The sequence below is a fragment of the Pseudopipra pipra genome, chromosome W (assembly GCF_036250125.1).
Source record: "Pseudopipra pipra isolate bDixPip1 chromosome W, bDixPip1.hap1, whole genome shotgun sequence".
Taxonomy (NCBI): domain Eukaryota; kingdom Metazoa; phylum Chordata; class Aves; order Passeriformes; family Pipridae; genus Pseudopipra; species Pseudopipra pipra.
The window spans coordinates 39204918-39226930 of record NC_087580.1 but is presented as its reverse complement, the minus strand read 5'-3'; the positions used below and the strand labels follow the sequence as shown (position 1 = coordinate 39226930).

Genomic DNA, 22013 nt, shown 5'->3' with positions numbered 1-22013 from the left:
GCAATGGGAGTGTATGATGGTTGCCATGGTAACCGATCGTAGCAACAGGAATCTATGATGGTTGCCATAGTAACTGACCATAGCAATGGGACTGCAAGATGGTTTCCATGGTAACTGACCTTTGCAGTGGGAAATATGTGATGCGTGCCATGGTAACTGACCATAGCAATAAGACTGTATGATGGTTGCCATGGTAACTGACCATAACAGTGGGAATGTATGGTGGTTTCCGTGGTAACTGACCGTAGCAACAGGAATGTATGATGATTGCCTTGGTAACTGACCATAGCAATGGGACTTTACAATGATTGCCTTGGTAACTGACTGTAGGAATGGGAATGTACGATGGTTTCATGGTAACCGACCGTAGCAATTGGATTGTATGCTGGTTGCCATAGTGACCGACTGTAGCAACGCGACTGTATGATGGTTACCATGGTAAATGACAGTAGCAATGGGACTGTATGATGGCTGCCAGGGTAACTGACCATAGAAATGGCAATGTATGATGTTTGCTATGGTAACTGACCCTAGCAACTGGAATGAATGATGGTTGCCATGGTAACTGACCCTAGCAACTGGAATGAATGATGGTTGCCATGGTATCTGACCACAGCAGTGGGAAGTATGATGTTTACCATGGTAACTGACTGTAGCAACAGGAAAGTATGTTGGTTACCATGGTAACTGACCATAGCAACGAGAATGTATGTTAGTTGCCATGGTAAACGACCATAGCAAAGTGACTGTATGATGGTTACCATGGTAACCGAACATAGCAATGCTTATGTATGATGGTTGCCATGGTAACCTGCTGTAGCAATGGGAATGTATGGTGGTTCTTATAGTAACTGACCGTGGGAATGGGAATGTTTGCTGGTTGCCACAGTAACTGACCGCAGCAGTGGGAGCTATGATGATTGCCATGGTAACTGACCATAGGAATGGGAATGAATGATGGTTGCCATGGTAACCGACTGTAGCAATGGGAATGTATGATGTTGCCATGGTAACTGGCAGTAGGAACAGGAAGGTATGATGGTTGCCATGGTAACTGACCATAGAAACTGGATTTCAGATGTTTGCCATGCTAACTGATTGTAGCAACGCTGCTGTATGATGGTTGCCATGGTAACTGATTGTAGCATTGGGCCTTATGATGGTTGCCATGGTAACCAACCACAGCAATGTGGATGTGTGATGGTTGCCACAGTAACTGACCGTAACAGTGGGAATGTATGGTGGTTTCCATGGTAACTGACTGTAGCAACAGGAATGTATGATGACTGCCTTGGTAACTGACCATAGCAATGGGACTTTACAATGATTGCCTTGGTAACTGACTGTAGGAATGGGAATGTATGATGGTTTCCATGATAACCGACCGTAGCAATTGGATTGTATGCTGGTTGCCATAGTGACCGACTGTAGCAACGCGACTGTATGATGGTTGCCATGGTAAATGACAGTAGCAGTGGGACTGTATGATGGGTGCCAGGGTAACTGACCATAGAAATGGCAATGTATGATGTTTGCTATGGTAACTGACAGTAGGAATGGGAATGTATGATGGTTGCCATGGTAACTGACCATAGCAACGAGAATGTATGATGGTTACCATGGTAACCAAGCATAGCAATAGGAATGTGTGATGGTTGCCATGGTAATCGATTGTACCAGTGTGAAGTATGATGGTTGCTGTAGTAACTGACCGTAGAAACGGGAATGTATGATAGTTGCCAAGGTAACTGACTGTACCAATGGCAGTGTATGATGGTTGCCGTGGTAACTGACCATGGCAATGAGACTGTAAGCTGGTTCCCATGGTAACCAACCATACCAGTGGGAATGTATGATCATTGCCACGGTAACTGACTGTAGGAATGGGAATGTGTGATGGTTGCTGTGGTAACTGACCGTGGCAATGAGAATATATGCTGTTTGCCATGGTAACTGACCATAGCAGTGAGAAGTATGCTCTTTGCCACAGTAAATGACTGTAGCAATTATGGTTGCCATCGTAACCGACCATAGCAATGACAATGTATTATGGTTTCCATGATAACTGACTGTGGCAATGGGAATGTATTCTATTTGCCATGGTAACTGACCATAGCAGTGGGAATGCATGCTGGTTGTCATGGCAACTGTGATTTACTTAGGCTTTGAGCATGATATTTTCATCTGCAAAAACATCAATGAGTGCCCAGAGATCTCCCAAGATGGGCTTTAAAGGTCTCAAGCACATGAGCACTAGAGAGGGGCTAAGGAGCTGTGGCCTCAATGGTGTGGAGACTGAGGACAGTAGAGGACAGCCCTGAGAGGGCTTGAAGGGAGGATTTAGAGATGGTGGATCCTTTTGTCAGAGCAGAAAAGTGTCGCGACGGAAAGCTCTAGACACCTCAATGTGAGAATCCAGGAACTTCGTTTATTGTAGATTGACAACAGCTTAATATACACTCTATAATAGGTTCATGAATATTACAGAAATTAGGCTCATTATTGGTGCTCAGTTAGGTGGTGATATCATCTTTACTGTCTTTCATTGTTTACACAGGTGGCTCGTTAAGTGTCTCTGTTTTGGTAATGCCTAGCTCCTGTTTTTCAGCCCAATTTAGAATACCCAAGGACGCTGCTGCTTTCTCACGGCCCTGCTATCTCACACTTTCTCATGGGCCTAGTCAGACTGCGTCTTATACTTTAGCAACTCATGCATAGCCTTAGCCATGTTCATATGTCCTCGCATTTCTAACCAATCCTCTACAATTTCCCCCGTTTTTATTTTGTGCCAACAATGCTTTCTTTGTCATAGTATTTACACGTCTAGTAATACAAGAAAAGGCAACACGAGCTACTACTAAGATTACAATAACTGTCAATATCTATCGTAGGCCTTCCTTAATATAACTTAGAGCCCATTCAGAATAAGGAATCACTATGGTTCAACAGAATCACGTTACACATCTCTAAAATCTTGACACCGGTAGAAAGTATTTTTAAGTTTACACATTCACACATTCATGTAGCTTTTTTCTTTCACACAACATTCAGGTGGCCACCTCAGACACGCTCCTCAATCACACACACATTTTCAAGTGGTCATTGGCTGTGCACTTCTTGTCAGTTTCATAATTCAAAGGAAATTTATGGCATAGCCGCCATCAGCAATCTGCAAATCCTGCATAACTCTCCATGTAAAAGACAAATGCAGCAAGAAAGAACAGAATATTATCTTGGAAATCTTCAACCCCTCTTATAGAGCAATGCTATTTTATCATAAATGCAGTAAAGCTACTTTTGCCGGGGGCAAGACTATATCCCCTTCTGTCTCATCGTTCCGTCTCCAAATCTTCTACCTGCACCCTGCCCCTGGGGAAAACAGCCAAATTTCATGTAAGAGAAGCAAAATGGCAAACTATAGGAAATTCTTAACAACCTTCTGCAATATGCAAAAGCTAAGCACGGTTGTCGCGTTATTTCTAATCTTACTTCAAAGGATTTTTCGTCAGTCTCCCCTTCTGTTTTTGAAGAAAACATTTGAGAATGCCATGAGCACACTGCATGCTTAACACCTATTGCTGTAAAAACAATGCAATCTTATTTGATTTATAAGTTGGGATATTGTTAATTTTAAGTTGTTTTTTCTCTTTTCTCTTTTTTCCGTGTTTTACCGTCTTTGCCTCCCCCCACGCTCCTCATTGCCGAAGGACGAAGGAGGGGAAGGAGGGGCTGGGCTCACCCAGAGAGATCAGCAGAAGGAACTTAATCATAGGGTCTGCTTAAGAAAAGACAAAAACATAGGAGAGGGAGAGAACAGCTGCAAACAGGCACGTTTCAGAGAAGGGGTGATTGGTGTAACGGGGGAAAAAGAGAAACAGCTTTCCCCCTCCCCCGACTGCACCCCCCAATGTTTTTGCTACCGTCATTAACTCTAGGAAGAGGAGCAACACCAGGGAAAAACCACTCGCTGCAAAGAAGGGAAGGGGAACACACACCCCCCGGGACCATGGCTGTCAGCAGTGCGGGGGAAACAGAGCCCCCCCGCCGCCCGCCGCGCCCGGGGCCGCCGGCGTGCACGCACGCGGGCGCACCGCTCCGAGCCGGGGCCGCGCAGGCGGCGCGACCACCGCCACTGCCCCGCTGCTCGGCGCCGTCCCGTAGGCACCCGGCACAGGCGGACAGACCCGGCGCCGGCACGGGTTCACTCAACACGGCGGCATAAGCACACAGCGCCGTGAACACAGCCACAAATGCGCAGCGCAGTCCCGCTGCACAGTTCATATGAAAAGCTGGAAATGTCTTAAGGTGGAACTCAGTCATAGTGTTCGTAAAGTTTATCTCTGGTCTATCAGCAGTACCTTCACACTGCAGCCGTCGTCTCCGATCGTCCTGGATACGCACTGCCGAGGTGCTAGCACCGCGTTCATGTTGGTAGGGCCGCTCCGTTGTCTCCGGACCCGCTCCGCGATCTCTGGTCCCGCTCCGGCTCCCTTCAACTCCGCTCGACTCCCTTTTTACACGATTTCTCCGTATGATGGTATCCAGTAGCATCCTAATGTCCTCAGACTGTGCTTTAATGCCTTTTACTGTTCTAGATAACAATCGCCAAATTGTAAGGAGGGAAGCAGCAACTTTTTCTCCCTTATAGGCAGCAGTAAAGAGTTTATCACTAAGTTCTTTCCAAGCAGAGATAGTAAAGGCAGTTACAGTGTTCACTTCATATCCCTGGCCCTTACATGAAAGCAGCATCTGCCGCAAAGCCAGTTCGTCTTAACTCCCCGCTTTCCCAGAAAGCATTGGAGCAATGATAGTGCCGCCTGTCCCTTCATTACCTAAAAAACGTGTTACCACGCTTTGTGCAGCCCTTTCCACGAGACTTTGCGGCTTTGTCGGCGGGCCTCCTTCTTCAGGAGTCGTCCCGGGCGCCGGGCCCTGGAAGCACGGAACTTAACTCTTTCGCCGTCCGAAATCCCCGAAAGGGAGGCGTCCGGCGGCGGCAAGTTGAGCTCTTTTTCATCCAGCCCTTTCGCCTTCTTGTGCTGCACGGCAAGACCGACCGAAACTCCTACGTCCGACCGTGGCTGCGAGAACCCGACTTGGCTCTCGGGAGTCCGACTTGACTCCGAGTCCGACTTGACTCCGACCCAGGAGATCCGACTTGATCCCCTAGGGACCCTCCTCTGGTCCCTGCACACGGGCGCCAATTTGTCGCGACGGAAAGCTCTAGACACCTCAATGTGAGAATCCAGGAACTTCGTTTATTGTAGATTGACAACAGCTTAATATACACTCTATAATAGGTTCATGAATATTACAGAAATTAGGCTCATTATTGGTGCTCAGTTAGGTGGTGATATCATCTTAACTGTCTTTCATTGTTTACACAGGTGGCTCGTTAAGTGTCTCTGTTTTGGTAATGCCTAGCTCCTGTTTTTCAGCCCAATTTAGAATACCCAAGGACGTTGCTGCTTTCTCACGGCCCTGCTATCTCACACTTTCTCATGGGCCTAGTCAGACTGCGTCTTATACTTTAGCAACTCATCCATAGCCTTAGCCATGTTCATATGTCCTCGCATTTCTAACCAATCCTCTACACTTTGGAAAACTAACTTTCCCAAGAAACATATTTGGGTGAATAAATGCCAAACAAAGGGCTATTGAAATCTAAACATTTTCTCCATTTATAGCTTGTGAACATTTAGTTCCTAAATTCCCAACTGCTACCTAATGTACAGACCAGTGGTGCCTTGGTTGAATCACATATCATTGATTTCGGAGTGTCACAGGGATCTCGTTGACAGGAATCAGTTAGAATCCAAAATCAATCAAATGTGTTCTTGCACTATCATTCATCGAATTTGAATATCCCCAAATTAATTGTAAGCATGTGAAAGAACCTAGAAATAAATTTTGAAAAGGTACAAAAATAAAAATCAGTAAACTTTGAGAAGATAATAGTGCATCTGAGCATGTTTCATGCCTGCTGGGGTAAGTTAATGGTGAATCACACCTTCCCTTCCCAGCACAGGCTGAGATATATTCTTTTTGAACATGAAAATACCCAGGGACTGAAGGCAGAGGACACACCAGTCAATGATCCAACATTATTTTATGAACAGCCTGTTACACGCCCAATATCAAACATGCTGCCAGGATATTACAAAATGCACAAGTGTGTGACACTCTGAAAAACTGCACATTGTAAGTGAGCCACTGCACTTCATGGAGAAAGAAAGGAGAGAATTCCTGAATCTGTACCAAAGGCAGGAATAGATGTGGCCACTTATCCAAAGAGCTGTTCTTGTTGCTGAGGACTCCTCTCTGAACACATTTACCTGTCATTCTGTCAAGGTAATAAATCCTTCCACTCCTTACAGCACACTCAAAAGCACCCTGCTATTTAATTTTAAGGGAAAAATGGCCCAAAGTGCCTAAAACATTTCCTTTTGCTCATGTGAAAGTGCTGGCATTTTACTTCCTTCCTGATAAGCCAGTGCCAATGGACCTCATTATTCTTTTCTTATTCAAAGGACATCAGTAGTTCCAAAGCACTCTCCATCTTATCAGGTGTCTGAACAGCACAGTTACTGAAAACAGTTTGTCCTGCTCCTCTCTCTTTCTGCCAGGCTATCAGATAAACCCAACTAACTCTCTGTATTTACACACAGTCAAACATAAGCTGTGTCTTCAACCCACTGTAGCCTGTTTCTGGCATGTTACAGGTTTTCTGCTTGACATTAGTTGTACCCAAAACAGCAGCAGTGAATTAGCTTAGAACAAAAATATAGTCACTCCATAGCACAGAACACAGAAGGGACACAGGATAGTGTATACACACATATATGAATATGTGTGTATATATAATGTGATATATAAACCCATAAAAATTATATAATTAACTATTTAAAAATTTAAAGCCTCCTTTTCTACTTAGCTAGGAAGAAAACCCCAGACATTCCTAACAAAATGAGCACCCAAATCCATTCCTTAATGTCATGGGGGAAACTGGGAGCGAATACAGCTCTGTGTGTTCCTGTACAGATTAGAGCTGCATCCTAACATATATATATATATTATCTATACACCATGTGTGAACATTTGGACGGTTAGATGTGTGTATTTAGATATAAGAAAGAGAAATCAAAGCTCCAGAACTGATCCATTTCCTCTGTGAGTGTGCAGGGATCAGTGGACTGACTCAGCCTCATTTTAATGAGAGAAGGGCTGCACTGTCGTGGCTCTGCATTAGTAAATCTGGGAGGGTGCCCAGATTTACTACAGTGTTGGGGGGTTTAGTTCTTTTGTAAAGCAAGTTTTGCTGAACTGAAAGGGCATTGAACACACAACCCTGTGAGCACACCTGCATAAACATCACTGAGCCTGGTTCCAGCAAACCACTGCTTAGAGCCAGCTCAGAGTTGTTCTTCTGTCACATGAAAGGTCTCTGATTAAACTTGTTCCAACACAATGACCATACTCAAATTTAGAGACACTGTTTGCACTGAAACACACTCACAGAATTCCGTGTTGAAAGAATCAGTAATGAATTAAGAATGCATTTTTTTTCTCTCAGAAGCTACTACCTTTACTTAAAATTACAATTAAGAGGCCATACTTATTTTCCAGGTTCAAAGTGTTTCTGCCCCTACCAACAAACACAGACACAGGGTTTTTCTGGCCAGAAAAAAAAAAAAAACACAAAAAAAAAAAAAAAAAAAAAAAAAAAAAAAACACCACCAAAAAAAACCACAAAAACCAGCCCTGGAAAGACAATAATTTCTTAGAGTACAGCTCAACTCTTACAAAATCTTTGGTGACTGAAGCCCTAACATGATGCACATGGCAGTCTTTTAGATCAAAACAAATCAGTGCACACCCTCAAAATGCACTAATACCATTCACAAATGGAAACACAAATGCCCTCTCCAAATCTGTTCCACAGCATTTTACAAAGTAAATACAGCAACAGAACCAAATTCCAAAATATACAGGTTCAATAGACATGTTTGTGTCTGTTAACAGCAGAGAGATTCCAGTGTTATGTATTTAACCTTACGTGAAGACTGGGCCTGCTGCCTACAAACATGGTATAAATACAGTTAAGTTTAGGAATTGGAACCACCACAGCAAAACTACAGCTCAGATCACTGTATAAAAGCAGGCAGTAAAAGCTTAATTACCAGTAGCATTATGCTGTCTATATTGTTAAATGGGAACTCTGTCATCAAGACGTAGATTGGCTTGTGAGCACTGGATTAAAGAGCTCTGAAATGTAGAGTAAAATATAAGTACTTTGTAGAAACATCAGGGACAAAAAAAAAATCTGTTTTTAACACATTTTAAAATGAGAGGTAGTAATGCACAGTACTGTATTAGAACATCTTTAAGTATCAATTTGATAAACATAGATTTGGGGATAAAACCAGAACCTCAATATGATGTCTTTATGTATAGTTCTCTGTATGACTATAGGAACTCAAAATACAGGTCCTACAAACTGATTTACATGTGCACATGAGCAAAACATGAAAATGCAAATATATTGTTTGTGCTGAGTATCTCTCCAAGTGTCTATTTATAGATTTGGCTCTTTCAATATTTTTTATTCCAAAATGCTTTCAAATCTTTGCATGTGTATGTGTTCTCTCATGTAAAAATCACCCATAAGGAATCCCTATGCATGTGTCATTTGATGGGGTCACTTTTCTGTGTTAAGTTCCCTGGAATACACCCTCCTTAAAATATGACAGCTGATCCATTTGGAAACTCACCAAAGGACAGGTGAGGTTCATTTCTACTTTCCTTCATTATCTCCTAAGATTTGATATTCAGGGGCTGAAACATGATGGTCTCTCCTTCTGTCCTGATCTGTCTCCTCTAAGCCCTCCTTTTCCTGTTCCCGTGGCTTCCACTACCTTGTTAGCTTGTCATCTCCCCCTTTACACCCACAAATAACACGTTATTCCTCTCCCCCTGTGAGCCATCACTACTTTTCTATCAACCATCTTCCATCCAAGCCAGCAGTTCTCTTCCCTGCCAGTGCTGCTGCTTGGAGAACCAGAAATCCTGGGCTTTCCTTTCCCTGTTGATAAACAAAGCAGTGGCTTCTACCCCTGGGGACTGAAAGTGTCCCCTCCCCCAGACTGGGGCCTGGAATTCCAACCACATTCCTGACCTTGGGTTTCAGTTTGGGGGAGGGGAAAAGAAAAAAAGGTCAAGAGATTACAGCAGCAAGGAAACTGGGGCTAAGTGTACCTTCATTTTCTCAAGCTGTTCTGGAGAAATAAATAAAAATAGTACTATGGAGGAAAAAAAAAAGCTCAAGCCAGGTATCAGTTTCCTGAATTTGATCAGGAAATGCAGAAGAAGAACATGCCTGCAAACACACATCTGCACTAACTTCTCAAACTGTACAGTACAAAATCTGACCCCAAGGAGTCTGTACAAAACAGTGGGAATGGAATCAGAGAGGGGAAGGAAAAAATCATCAGCAGTGCCTGTCCCAGTCAAGGGGCATTACTGAGCAGCACCTACATTCCCATGGCTCTCTGGGCAGGTCATTTTTCATGTGTGCCAAACAGCACATCTTGAAGCTTCTTCCCATTGAAATACTAGAGACATTTCAGGGCATCTGAACAGCCAGATTCTTAAAGCACAACTACCTCAAGGCAAGGGAAGAAGTGAGATTCAGTGGCACTTGGCAGAAGCTGCCCAGTGCATTGTGTCAAATGGGTATTTACCCAAAGGAGCAACAAGCTCAAGCCATCAGGGAAAGAGCAAGATGATGGAAGGGTGTTAGCTGCTGAGAATTTCTTTGGGAAGAAGTAGACTGTTACCTTGAGATAGAAATTTGCAATATACCATGGAACCTTATTCAAAGTCCAGCTGCAAAATACCTTAGTGTTAAGAGTGTGAAATAAATCCTAAAGGGTCATCAAATATGTGATTTGACTTTATTCCCAATCACTAATTAAAGAAACATAATTCTGATGTGATCTCACTCTGTGCTCCAGTGACATTAACATTAGAACAATATTGTCACTGTCTACTGGTCTCTTGTGCTCCTCACTGGCAGGCACTTGGTGCACCCCTGGATATCCTGCTAATGAGGTAAAAAAAATAACCCTTCTAAAGTTCCAGATTTTCCTCACCTGTTTGGACACAGTTGGACAAACTGGACCAAGTTATTCCTTGAAAGCCACCTGCTGGATTTAGCATTAATTACTCCTTGTTTTGATTGTGGAGGAAAAAAGCTCACACAACACAATCTCTGTGGACCCACCCAACAGAGAAAACATCCCCAGGGTCTTGTTAGAGCACAAACCTGCAAACAGGGATGACAGGTCAGAGAATCACAGAATCATCAAGGATGGAAAAGACCTTCCAGATCTTCTAGTCCAACTGTAAACCCAGCAGCACCAGAATCACCCCTAAACCCCATCCCAAAGTGCCACATTCAGATGTCATCTGAACAATTCCAGAGACTGCACCACCTCCCTGGGCTACTTGTTCCAATGCCTGAACACTCTCTCAGGGGAAAAATGGTTTTTGAATATCTAATATGAACCTTGCCTGATGCAATTTAAGGCCATTTCCTCTCTTCCTGTCACTAAAGGCTTTGCAGAAGAGACCAACCCCCACACCCACTAAAACCTCCTTTCAGGTCATTGCAGAGAGAAATGAGGTCCCCCCTGAGCCTCCCCTTCTCCACACTCAACAAGCCCAGTTCCCTCAGCCGTCCCTCAGCAGACATGTTTTCCAGAGCCTTCCCCAGCTCCGTTCCCTTCTCTGGACACGCTCCAGCCCCTCCAGGGCCTTTTGGCACTGAGGGCCCAGAACTGGACACAGCACTCCAGCTGGGGCCTCCCCAGTGCCCAGCACAGAGGGGCAATCAGTTCTCTGCTCCTGCTGGCCACACTCTTCTCCACAAAGGCCACGATGCCCTTGGCCTTCTTGCCCCCCTGGACACACTCTGCCTCATATCCAGCCCCTGTCAAGCAGCACCCCCAAGTCCCTTCCTGCTGAGCAGCTCTCCAGCCCCTCTGCCCCCAGCCTGGAGCGTTCCAGGGGTTGTTGGGAGCCAAGGGCAGGCCCTGACACTTGGCCTTATTGATCCAGCCTGTCCAGATCCCTCTGCAGAGCCTTCCTGCCCTCCAGCACATCCACACTCACACCCAGATCAGTCAGTCTCCCAAACAGGACAAAGTCTGACCACCAGCAGTCCAATGTGTCAGTTCTGCTGCCCCCTCCTTCCTCCACCCAGAATGAAAACTCCATCATTTTGGGGTCTCTGTGCCCATCAGCTCCAACCACCACATCCCCCACCAGTCACAGAATCATGGAATGGTTTGGGTTGGAAGGGACCTTAAAGAGCATCTCAGTCCAACCCCCTGCCATGGGCAGGGACACCTTCCACCAGACTCAGAGCTCAGAGCCCCATCCAACCTGGCCATGAACACTTCCAGGGATGGGGCAGCCAAAACTTCTCTGAGCAACCTGTGCCAGGATCTCACTACCATCACAGTCCACAAATTCTTCCTAATATCCCATCTAACCCTTCCCTTTCTCAGTGTGAAGCCACTGCCCCTTCTCCTGTCACTCCAGGCCCTTGTCCAAAGTCTCTCTCCATCTTTCTTCTTGACTCCCTTCAGGCACTGCAAGGCCACAATTAGGTCACCCCAAAGCCTTCTCTTCTCCAGCCTGAACAATGCCAATTCTCTCAGCCTTTCCTCACAGCAGAGCTACTCCATCCCTCTGATCACTTTGATGGTCTCCTCTGCACTCGCTCCAACAGGTCCATGTCCTTCCTGTGCTGGAGCCCAGAGCTGGAGGCAGCTCTGCAGGGGTGACAACATTACAGCCCTGTGTGTTCCAGCAAGGACATTGTGGAACCTTAAGGAACCCAGGGACCCTTGTGACACTGTAGGGCCTTCTGGAGCCAAAGGAACCCTGGAACACTGTGGAATCTCATGGAATCAAGGGAGAATTGTTCCATGAAGGGCCTCATAGAACCAAGGGAGCCCTGAGACATTTTGGGACCTCGTAGAATCAGGGGCCATTGTGACACTGAGGAACCTTGGGGACTCAGAGGCAACTGTGACACTGCAGAGCATCATGGAGACAACGGACCCTGGGACACTGTGGACCTCAAGAAATCAAGGGCCCATATTGGCACTGTGGAACCTCATGGAATCAAGGGGCCATTGTGACACTGCAGGGCTCATGGAAACAAAGGAATCCTGGGACACTGTGGAATCTCATGGAACCAAGGGGCCACTGTGATATGTGGGGCCTCCTAGAACCAAAGGAGTCCTGAGACATTTTGCAAACCCATGGAATCAAAGGTTCATTATCACACTGCACAGCCTTACGAAGCCAAATGGACCCTGAGACTCTGTGGAACCTCATGGAATCCAGTGGCCATTCCCACACTGTAAAACCTCATGGATACTCTCAGGTTCCCATTATTAAGAGATGTCTCTGCCCAAATTCAGCTGCAAAGGAGACCATGTGCCAAAGTCAGCAGTCCAGCTTTGATTTAACAGTAAATAGAAGGGAGAGAGAGAGAAAGAAATGGAAAGAGAGAGAAGAAGAGGGTGGTGGGAAGAAAGTGAGAGAGAGACAGAGATGAAGTAAATGTATCACACCATGTAGATCCCTGAGGCTCCCACCTGTCCTTCTTCACCCTGCTCTGCTCAGTGGAGGGTCCCCAAGTTGTGTTTCTGGGCTATCACTTTTATACAGCCCAAGCCCCGGGTATTTAGGGGGTAGATGCTGTTCCCACAGCTTGGGCTGGCACGTCTACAAGGACTTGCTTCCTTTCCCACAGCTTGCCACGGTGGGAGTTTTGCCTAGTGTGCTTCCAGTCTGCAGGTGGGAATCTTTGTCTGGATGGGTTCCCCAGACCTGCCTTACCAGCCCTGGCTTCCTGTTGGGGCTGTCTGCTCTTTCCCACAGTCTGCACAGTGCAATTCTGTCCTGGGGGCTACTTCCAAACCTTCACCTCCCTTTAGGCCTTGGAATTAAAGGCCTTCCTGTTTGCCACCAGTGCTTATGTGCTGTGGTGCCTTATGGGATTTTCCTGCTTTGACAGTGTTTTGAGACAGTTCATTGTGCCCTTCAGGTCCTTCCATGTGCACACACACACACCACTCTCACCAGTGTCTGGCCCTCCAAAGAACACCAGACCTGATGATTTGTAGCTCCCACTCCAGTGGTTGGCATTTGGACCTCCCTCCGTACCCAGAGCTCAGAGCTCCCTTGTGCCAGAAAGTTTAAAGATGATGTGCCTCATTCTGCCAAGACAACCCTTGGAAAAAAGTGTCATTCTGTGTTTCCTGGGATAAGAGCAGTCTATTGTCATCTTCAAAACCTTGGAGAGGTCCCAGAGATCTCCCAGGATGGAATTTGGGGCCTCAAACACATGACCCGTATATAGAGGCTGAGGACTCAGGGGTCAGTGGTGTGAAGATTGAGGACAGTAGAGGAGCAGCCTGAGAGGTCTGGAAGGGGAGTGTCAGAGCTGGTGGAGCTTTTCTTCCTGTCAGAAAAAAGCCTAAGAAAGAACTAGTGCCACCAAGGGCAGCTGGGGTGGCCTAGACTGGTGACAAGAAGTCAGAAATTTCCCTCTGAGGTCAGTGTTGTGGTGCAATATGTCACAAAGAAGGAGTCTGGATGAGCCCAAGGCTTTGTGTGTGCAGGAAGAGCCAGGGAGGATGCAGAGATGTCAGTGCAGGAAGGTGCCAGCCAGGTGGGGCAGCCGGGGGGAGGAGGACAGCCTGCAGGGAAAGGGGCAGGGCATGGACACCGTAGGACAGCCTGGACTGGAGAGGAGACGGAGGGGGAGAAGTTGAAAGGCCCTGAGAGAGCCACCTTCTGCAGGCCTTTGGCCAGGGCTGCTGTCTGTGCCCCTGATGCCAGGAGGAGGGGAGTGCCCCTTGCAGCCCTGGGGCCTCATGGCCTCCTTGTCCCTGCTCAGCAGCCTGGCAGGTGCCACCCCATGGTCCTGCCCTTGGCATTGCACATCCCACATCCCAGTGCCCCAGGAAGAGCCCTGAGGAATGAGGCAGGGACAGGATCTGCCTTCCCAGGGGCTGGGGTCAGGGCTTGGTCCTCTGAATTAAGAAAACAAGTCAAGGTTTCTTCAGCATCAGAGCCACCTTTCCCTTGCTTGTCCATCCTTGTCATCACTGTCTGCAGTCTTCTGATCTAACTGGAACCTGGGGACACTTTCTCAGTTGTGCCCCTCAGTGAGACTCATTAGCACTACAAGAAACTTCAGTGTTTCAATCTCATTTTGACTTCTTGAAAAGTTGTTTGAACTTCCTCTCAGGGACTGAGTCTCATGTAAACAACGACAAACCCCCCTGGGGGTCATTAAATGCCTGGGGCTGTTGCTGTGCTGCTGAGCTGGGCCGGGCTCCTGGCACACAGGGAGCTCCTGGCAAGCAAGAAGAGCTTCAAAGAGACAGCTCTGCTGGTGAGCAGCTCCTCTGCACAGCCCAGCAGGGCTGAGGGCACTGCCAGGGCAGCTCAGGGACACCAGCAGGGCACAGACAGAGCTTCAAGGGGCTCAGCACTTGGCAGGATGGCTGAGAGCTCCCTGCAGGAGGAATCTTGGCAGGGCTGCACATGGTGAGTCTGTGGCTGCAGGGCAGTGCAGGGGCAGCTCCTGGAGGCATCTCCTAAAGCTGGCCCAGCCCCAGCTGATGGGATGGGTGAGCAGGGGCTGTTTTGGGTCACTTTGGAAGAGCTGAAGCCGGGGGTGCAGCCAGGGGTGCCCAGGGCTGTGGGGCAGAGGAGGGTCCTGCAGCCCAGGGCACTGTGCTGGGCAGGGACTCTGCTGCCTGCCAGGGGCAGCTCTCAGCCGGCCCGGGGAGCTGCTCCCAGGGCTGGGGCAGAAGGGCTGTGGGCAAGGACAGTGACTTGGATGGCTGAGTCCTTGGCAGCACATGGCCAGAGCTCCTGCTCCTCACAGCACCCTCAGAGAGCACAAACCAGTAAAAAAATGCCTTGACTTGGAGGGGACTTCCCTGAAAACTGCACTGCCTTTGCTGAGAGGGGGCTGTCTTAATTGTTCCCTGTGCTTTCCTTTTCTGAACAGACCCTGGCCTAAGGAACAGCAAATGTCCAACAGCAGCTCCCTCACCCAGTTCCTCCTCCTGGCATTCTCAGACAGGAGGGAGCTGCAGCTCCTGCACTTCTGGCTCTTCCTGGCCATCTCCCTGGCTGCCCTCCTGGCCAATGGCCTCATCCTCAGTGCCGTAGCCTGTGACCACCACCTGCACACCCCCATGGGCTTCTTCCTGCTCAACCTCTCCCTCACAGACCTGGGCTGCATCTGCACCACTGTCCCCAAAGCCATGCACAATTCCCTCTGGGACACCACAACCATCTCTTATATGGGATGTGCTGCACAGCTCTTTTACTTTTATTTCTTCATCTTAGCAGAGTATTTCCTCCTCACCATCATGTGCTACGACCGCTACGTTGCCATCTGCAAACCCCTGCACTACGGGACCCTCCTGGGCAGCAGAGCTTGTGCCCACATGGCAGCAGCTGCCTGGGCCACTGCGTTTCTCAATGCTCTGCTGCACACAGCCAGTACATTTTCCCTGCCCCTGTGCCAGGGCAATGCCCTGGACCAGTTCTTCTGTGAAATCCCTGCCATCCTCAAGCTCTCCTGCTCACACTCAGGCTACCTCAGGGAAATTGGGCTTCTCTGGTTTACTATCTCTTTAGCATTTGGTTGTTTCGTTTTCATTGTGTTCTCCTATGTGCAGATCTTCAGGGCTGTGCTGAGGATCCCCTCTCAGCAGGGACGGCACAAAGCCTTTTCCACATGCCTCCCTCACCTGGCTGTGGTCTCCCTGTTCGTCAGCACTGGTATGTTCGCCTACCTGAAGCCCCCCTCGTCCTCATCCCCATCCCTGGATCTGGCACTATCAGTTCTATACTCGATGGTTCCTCCAGCACTGAACCCCTTCATCTACAGCCTGAGGAACCAGGAGCTCAAGGATGCCCTGAGGAAAATGATGACTGGATGCTTTTCCAGTGCAATAAATTGCCTGGTTTCTGGTTTGTAGCATTCAGAATGGGACTCCTTAATAGCCCAGCCTTCCTGCTCAGCTTTTTCGTGAAGGTCATCAAGTTCTTGCAATAATTTCCTTTGCAATTAAATATTCTTAGGCACCCCATTTCTAATTTTATGTCCACTTTTTGATTTTGACACAGAGACTGTATAAATGATGAATTGTGCTCTCTGAGTATTTAAACAAAATAAAGGACCCTGCAGTGCCTTCTTTGTCCAAGACCCTTCTTCTCAGATGTTCCTAAAGGACAGCACACTGCAGGACAGGGTGTATTTGCAAACGGGAAGGGGACAATAATCCCAGCCCAGCAGCACTGCCAGGGAGCAGCAGGGCTTGGTCTTTCCAGAGCTGCTCTCTTGCCACTTCCACACTGTCCTCCTGAGCCCCTTTCTCACTTTTTGGCCTGAGTGCTCTCTGAGCACAGTCCTGTGGGCTGGAAGCCTTTGGAGCACAGGCAGGGACAGGCCCTGGGAACTTGTGAAGCAGAGCTGGGCTCCCTTCCAGCATCTCCAGGATGCTGTGTCATCTTCTGAGGGCACTGCATGTACTGGGTCACTTCTTCTGTGACCTTGCTCCAGGGCTGGAACTCTCCTGCAGTGACACCATGACACTCCTGCTCTCTGCTTTCCAGGTTCCAGTTTTAGATCCAGTCTTCCCCTCCTGTTCACAGGGACATCTTGTGAGTGCTTCAGAGCTGCCATCCTGGGGCAGCTCCTGCCCAGTGTGGGCAGGCACAAGGTCTCTCCAGCTGCTCCTCTCCCCTCCCCAGTGCCACTGTTTTCTGCAGCCTCCTCATCCTTGCCCAGCACAGCCCTCCTGGCACAGTTGGACACAGCCCTTGTTCTACCCCCTCCTCAGGCACCTGCCCAACCCCCTCAGCTCCAGCCTGAGGGCTAGAAACCTTCAGGGCAGGGAGGAAAAGGGGGAAAATGCTGAGCAAACCTTTCAGCTGCACTCAAATCCAATTGGAGGGGTTGGCCTCAAGGGAGAAATCCCTTCTCATTCTCCAGAACAACCAGGACAACTTGTGTTGTGTCCTGGGCACTAAAAAGGAACTGTGGGATATTGAAAAGGTTTTGGTGTCAGGGCTATTGAGAAGGCTGGGCAGTGTCACTGGGAGACCTCTCCCAAACACTTGGAAAAGCCAGAGCCACCCCAGAGTTTCCTGGGGCCTTGGCAAAGGCAGACATGGAAGCAGTCTGCAAACAGGGCAGCAAGGAGGGTTGGCAGAGTTCCAGATTGCTCAGGCTCAGCAGGGAAGGGGATAGGGCAAGTCCTCCTGCAGCCATTGCCAGTCATGGGAAGGACAAGGCAGGGATTGCAGACCCCTTGTGGGAGGGAATAGAAGGGGATGTTGTGTGCCCAGACTTTATCAAGCCTCTTGACATGATCTCCTGTGCTCTCCTAGAGACAGATTGGTGAGAGCTGGACTGAAGAAGTGGGAGATGTGGTGGGTGGGAAGTTGCTGAATGAAGAATGTCAAATAAAATCCAAGGTACAAAGTCCTCTTGGCAGCAACTTCCTGATGAAATCCCTCAGTGAGCAGCCCTTGAACATCACTATAGAACCTCTTTATTATCTTCCTTTACAATGGGACAAAATGCATCCTTTGTGAATGATGCCAAATTTCAGGGAGCCCTTGAGCAACCTGTCCTGGTTTAAAGACACATATTGGGGTGGGAACTCCAATAAAATGAATTTGCTCCCCTTTTATTCCCCACCACTACAGGGAGACAAAATACAAGGAGGTATAAGTGAAAAAATAAGAGTTACTGACAAGAAATAGAGTAGCAAAACCAGCAATACCAACAGAACAGTTCAAAGCTTCAGCGGAGAGAGAAATTGCCTCCTGTCACCCCCCTGCCCCAACTCCCCTTTGTAAACAGATAAAAACAGGGATCAACACCTGCCTCCCTTCCCCCTTTTCCCCCTGAATGAAAAAAGAACAAAAAACAAAACCATGGGAAAGAGGGGGCAAAGCGAAATCTGGGAAACCCTCTGGTCTGAGATCAGTTGTGCTGCCCAAGAACACGCTGACTCCAGAGGTGTCCAAGCAGGGCAGAGCCGGCGACTCCGGTCCGTGCAGCGGCGGGGGGGAGGCAGCGGCTCTGCTTGATTCCATGGAGTTCTGGGGAGGCACAGTGGCCCCTTGGTTCCATGAGGATCTGAGATATCTCAGGGTTCCTTTTGTTCCAAAGAGACCCCGCATGTCACAATGGTCCCTTGGTTCCATGAGATTCCACAGTGTCCCTGCATTCCTTTGGTTCCATGAGGCCCTGCAGTGTCACGGTGCCACTTGATTCTGTGACCTTACAAAGAATCAGAATGGCCCCTTGATTTAAGGCCAACTGCACATGGGGCTGCCTTAGGGGGAGTGTGGGCACCCAGACAAGGGAGTTGTCATCTCCATGGACTCAGCCCTGGGGTCACCACATCTGGACTGGTCTCTCTGTCTGTGAGGTTCCCCATTCTGGAGGAATGAGGAAGAACTGGAGAGGGTCTAGAGGAGATCTGACAAGAAGGAGCTTTTCTCTGTATTGGAAATAGAATGAAATCCCAACAAAGAGTAGCATTGAAGGTTCAGATTGAAGGTGAGGAAAAAGAAATGTTGCTCAATGGGGACCCTTGTGCTGCAAGAGCTCACCCAGAGAGAGTCAGGATCAGCCCATGGCTTTGTGTTCCAGGGAACAGCCAGAGCTGGTGCAGAGACATCAGGGAGGGTCTAGAAATGCTGCTGGGAGGGGGTGGGAAAGCAGGAGGGGTGTGTGCAGCCTGCAAGGCCAGAGCAGCAGCAGGGCCAGGGCAGGACAGCCTGCAGGAGAGATGGCCAAGGGCTCTGGCAGGGCTGCAAGGCCCAAAGGCACCCAGGCCTTTGTCCCCTTGCCTCTGGCAGCTGCCTCTGCCACTCAGGCCACCACAAGCCACTTTTCTGGCAGGTTCTGCACTTGGTTTCTGCCTCGCCCCTCCCTCAGGAGCCTGGCAGGGGTTGCCCAGTTTTGGGCCTTTGTTGTTCCTCCCCCTCCCATCCCAGTGCCCCCCAAACAGCCCTGAGCCAGCCGGGAGGGACAGGATCTGCTGGGCCAGGGCCTGGGGCTCAGGCCTTGGCCTTTGTGCTCCACAAAACCAAGGCAGGCTTTGCTCAGCATTGCAGGGGCCTGCCCAGAGCCTTTGTCTGCCTGCACTCCTGGCCTCCAAGGAGCTGCTCCAAGGAGTCCCTGGGGAGGCTTTGGCAGTGCCTGCCCTCAGTGGGGCCCAGCAATGCTTCAAGGCACTTGGACTTTGGCTTCTGACTTCTTGAGCAGCTGCTTCAATCTTCTCTCAGTACCTCAGGGTGATGGGCTGGGCTGCAAACACACTGTGGGGCTCATTAAAATGCAGAAATCCCTCAGGATCTCTTTGTTTTCCTTTAATTGTCTTCAAGGCAATTTCAAAACAAGTCTTCCAAGTTTGTACTTTTTTTTTTTTTTAATTCAAGGATGGATATTTTTAAGTTCAGAGAAGAGGTGATAAAGGTGTTCTCCAAGTGATCTTGATGCTGAGTGTCTCCTCAGGAGATCCACACTGACCCTGGATGATCAACCTTGCTCCTCACCCCCAACCTCACCAGTTCTGACATGGCCCATCTTGGACTGACAGCTGATGCAACTCCAAACACACTTTGGGACCATTAAAACACAGGAAAACAAATTATTTCTCTTCCTTTAATTGTCTTCAAGTCTTCAAGAGTCCTACTCCTACAGCTAATTGGAGTTGTTCTGTAGTTTAGCTAAGGAGGAAGATTTTAAAGTGGACATCACGAAAAAAATATATATTTTTATGAAAGGGAATAATTTACACAGAGCCTTGGGATGCAAGAGGGTCAGGGTGCAAAGGATTTGTATCCAAAGCCAAGGGGGCAAAAGAGATTAGTAGCACTTAATCATTGATCAATTGAACAGTTTTCAAGTGATTCAATAGCATTTGCTACAATTTTAACAGTGACTGAATTATAGATTCCCAATAACAACATTCCCACCACAGTCAATTCACACCCAAACCCAGGCAGAGATGTGTGAACACATCAAGAGCTGGGTGTGGAAAGGTCCCTCTCCCAAATTCTCCTCCTTGTCAGGGAAACATTCCCCCAAATCCCTTTGTGTTTCCCAACAGACAAGGGTCACAGCTGGAGGAGTGTTTGTTGAGGGGGATCAGAATTGTCCTGGGCACCAGCGAGGGTCTTTGGAGTGTTGGAGGGTTCTGGAGCTGGGAGAGGCTGCCAGAGGTGTCCCACTGAGAGGGAGGTGCTGGGGAGCTGCCAGGGCCTCCCTCAGCACTGCTGGTTGTGGGCTCCCAAGGGGACTGGCTTTAGTTATCTGCTGAATTTCCATCCCGGTGCCAGGAATGACTGGAGTTTCCACACTATTTGGGAATTGTATCCAAAGTGTTCCATTTTGGTTTTGATTCAGGTAGGGAACGTTCCAAGGTTTTCAGGGGATGACTGATTATCCTGTGTTCCCCAGCTCTTACACCCATCCAAATCAGCTGGATGGTTTATTGACAATGTGTTTCAAGGGGCGGCACCTCCGATGCCATAGAAACCCCTCTCCCTGGATTAGGAAACCTTTGGAATTCAGGAGGTGTTCCAGTGGAGCATGAAAATGAACAGCAATTTTCCTAAAGCCCAGACCCCAGCAGAACAAAGCCAGGCCCCATCAGTGGCAGAGCAAAGGTCCCCCATCCCTGTGTCCCTGTGGCCGCTGAGGCGGCAGCGCAGGCCCGAGGCGGTGCCGGGTCCCGGTGCAGCCGGGGCAGAGCGGCGGCTGCGCGAGCGGCAACCCCGGCGGTGAGTGCGGCAGCCCCGTGGGAGCGGCGGCTCCGGGCACAGACGCCGGCGGCAGCCGCTGTGGCTCCTGGAACCGAGTGGCCATTGGGACACTGCAGGGCCTGCTGGAATCCAGGGGCCGGTGGGACACTGGGGAGCCTCTTGGAGCCAAGGGAACCCTGGGATGTTCTGGAACATCCTGGAATCAAGGAGCCATTGTGACACTGCGGGGCCTCATGGAACCAAAGGAATCCTGGGACACAGTGGAAACTCATGAAATCATCAGGGCCATTGTGACACTCCAGAACCTCATGGAACCAGGGGTCCATTGTGACACTGAGAGGCCTTATGGAACCAAAGGAACCCTCAGAGTTTTTGGAACCTCATGGAATCAAGGGGCCATTTCTGGCAGGATGCTCTGCTCTGACAATACCTAAACAATGGTCAGAGAATGCAAACAATGCACACTGTGATGAGTTACTGCTGGTGTCAAGGCGCTGTTTTTAATGTTCAGTTATGCTAGACCCAAAATGCTTCATGAAACTTCAAACACACATCCTGCTTTCTGAAGCAGGATTTGACAGATAAGCTGCTCCCTGGCCTGCAAATATGTCTGGCAGTCAAACCCTTGATAACTATAAAAGCCCCGTCCAACTGTCATGGGGCAGATTCTTCCACAGACTTCTTGAAGTGTGTGGAGCTTCTGCCATGAAGCAGGGACAGCTCTTCATGGTCACTGCCCAAGGGTTAAGTGAAAGACAGAGAACTACCCCCTGTGGTTGTGGGGTGAGTTACCCCAATCTCTGCTTCAGGATTGTTTCTTCTTGCTGGCTTTGATCCAATTACTTTAATAGAATGACTTTGATAGACTCCACTGTCCTATCTTACACTATACTGCTAGGAGTTTTTTGGCTTTTATAATTCGAAGTAAATAACTCTCTTTAAGGTCTTTAGTCTGTTCAATTGGGTGACAAATTTTCTGTTCATTTGTCATAATAAACAATTCAGTTTATAGAAATATTTCTGATTTGCCATCACTAAAACCTGCAGGACAAAGTGATTGAATCACACCTCTATAATTCCTTCATACTAAACCAAACTCTGAGCCTGAAATTGGATCC

General features: G+C 48.4%; 1 protein-coding gene and 1 pseudogene across 1 annotated transcript; both read left to right on the top strand.

Annotated features, from left to right (window-relative positions):
• Positions 1-22013, top strand: part of LOC135405243 (zinc finger protein 850-like) — a 419536-nt pseudogene that overhangs the window by 202880 nt on the left and 194643 nt on the right.
• On the top strand, positions 15070-16085 carry LOC135404691 (olfactory receptor 14J1-like). Its single transcript, XM_064639431.1, has one exon. It carries the CDS (start codon positions 15126-15128, stop codon positions 16083-16085), a length of 960 nt encoding a protein of 319 aa, XP_064495501.1. The 5' UTR covers positions 15070-15125.

Coding starts and splice junctions, on each gene's coding strand:
- LOC135404691 (XM_064639431.1), top strand. CDS start 15,126: ATGTCCAACAGCAGCTCCCTCACCCAGTTCCTCCTCCTGGCATTCTCA.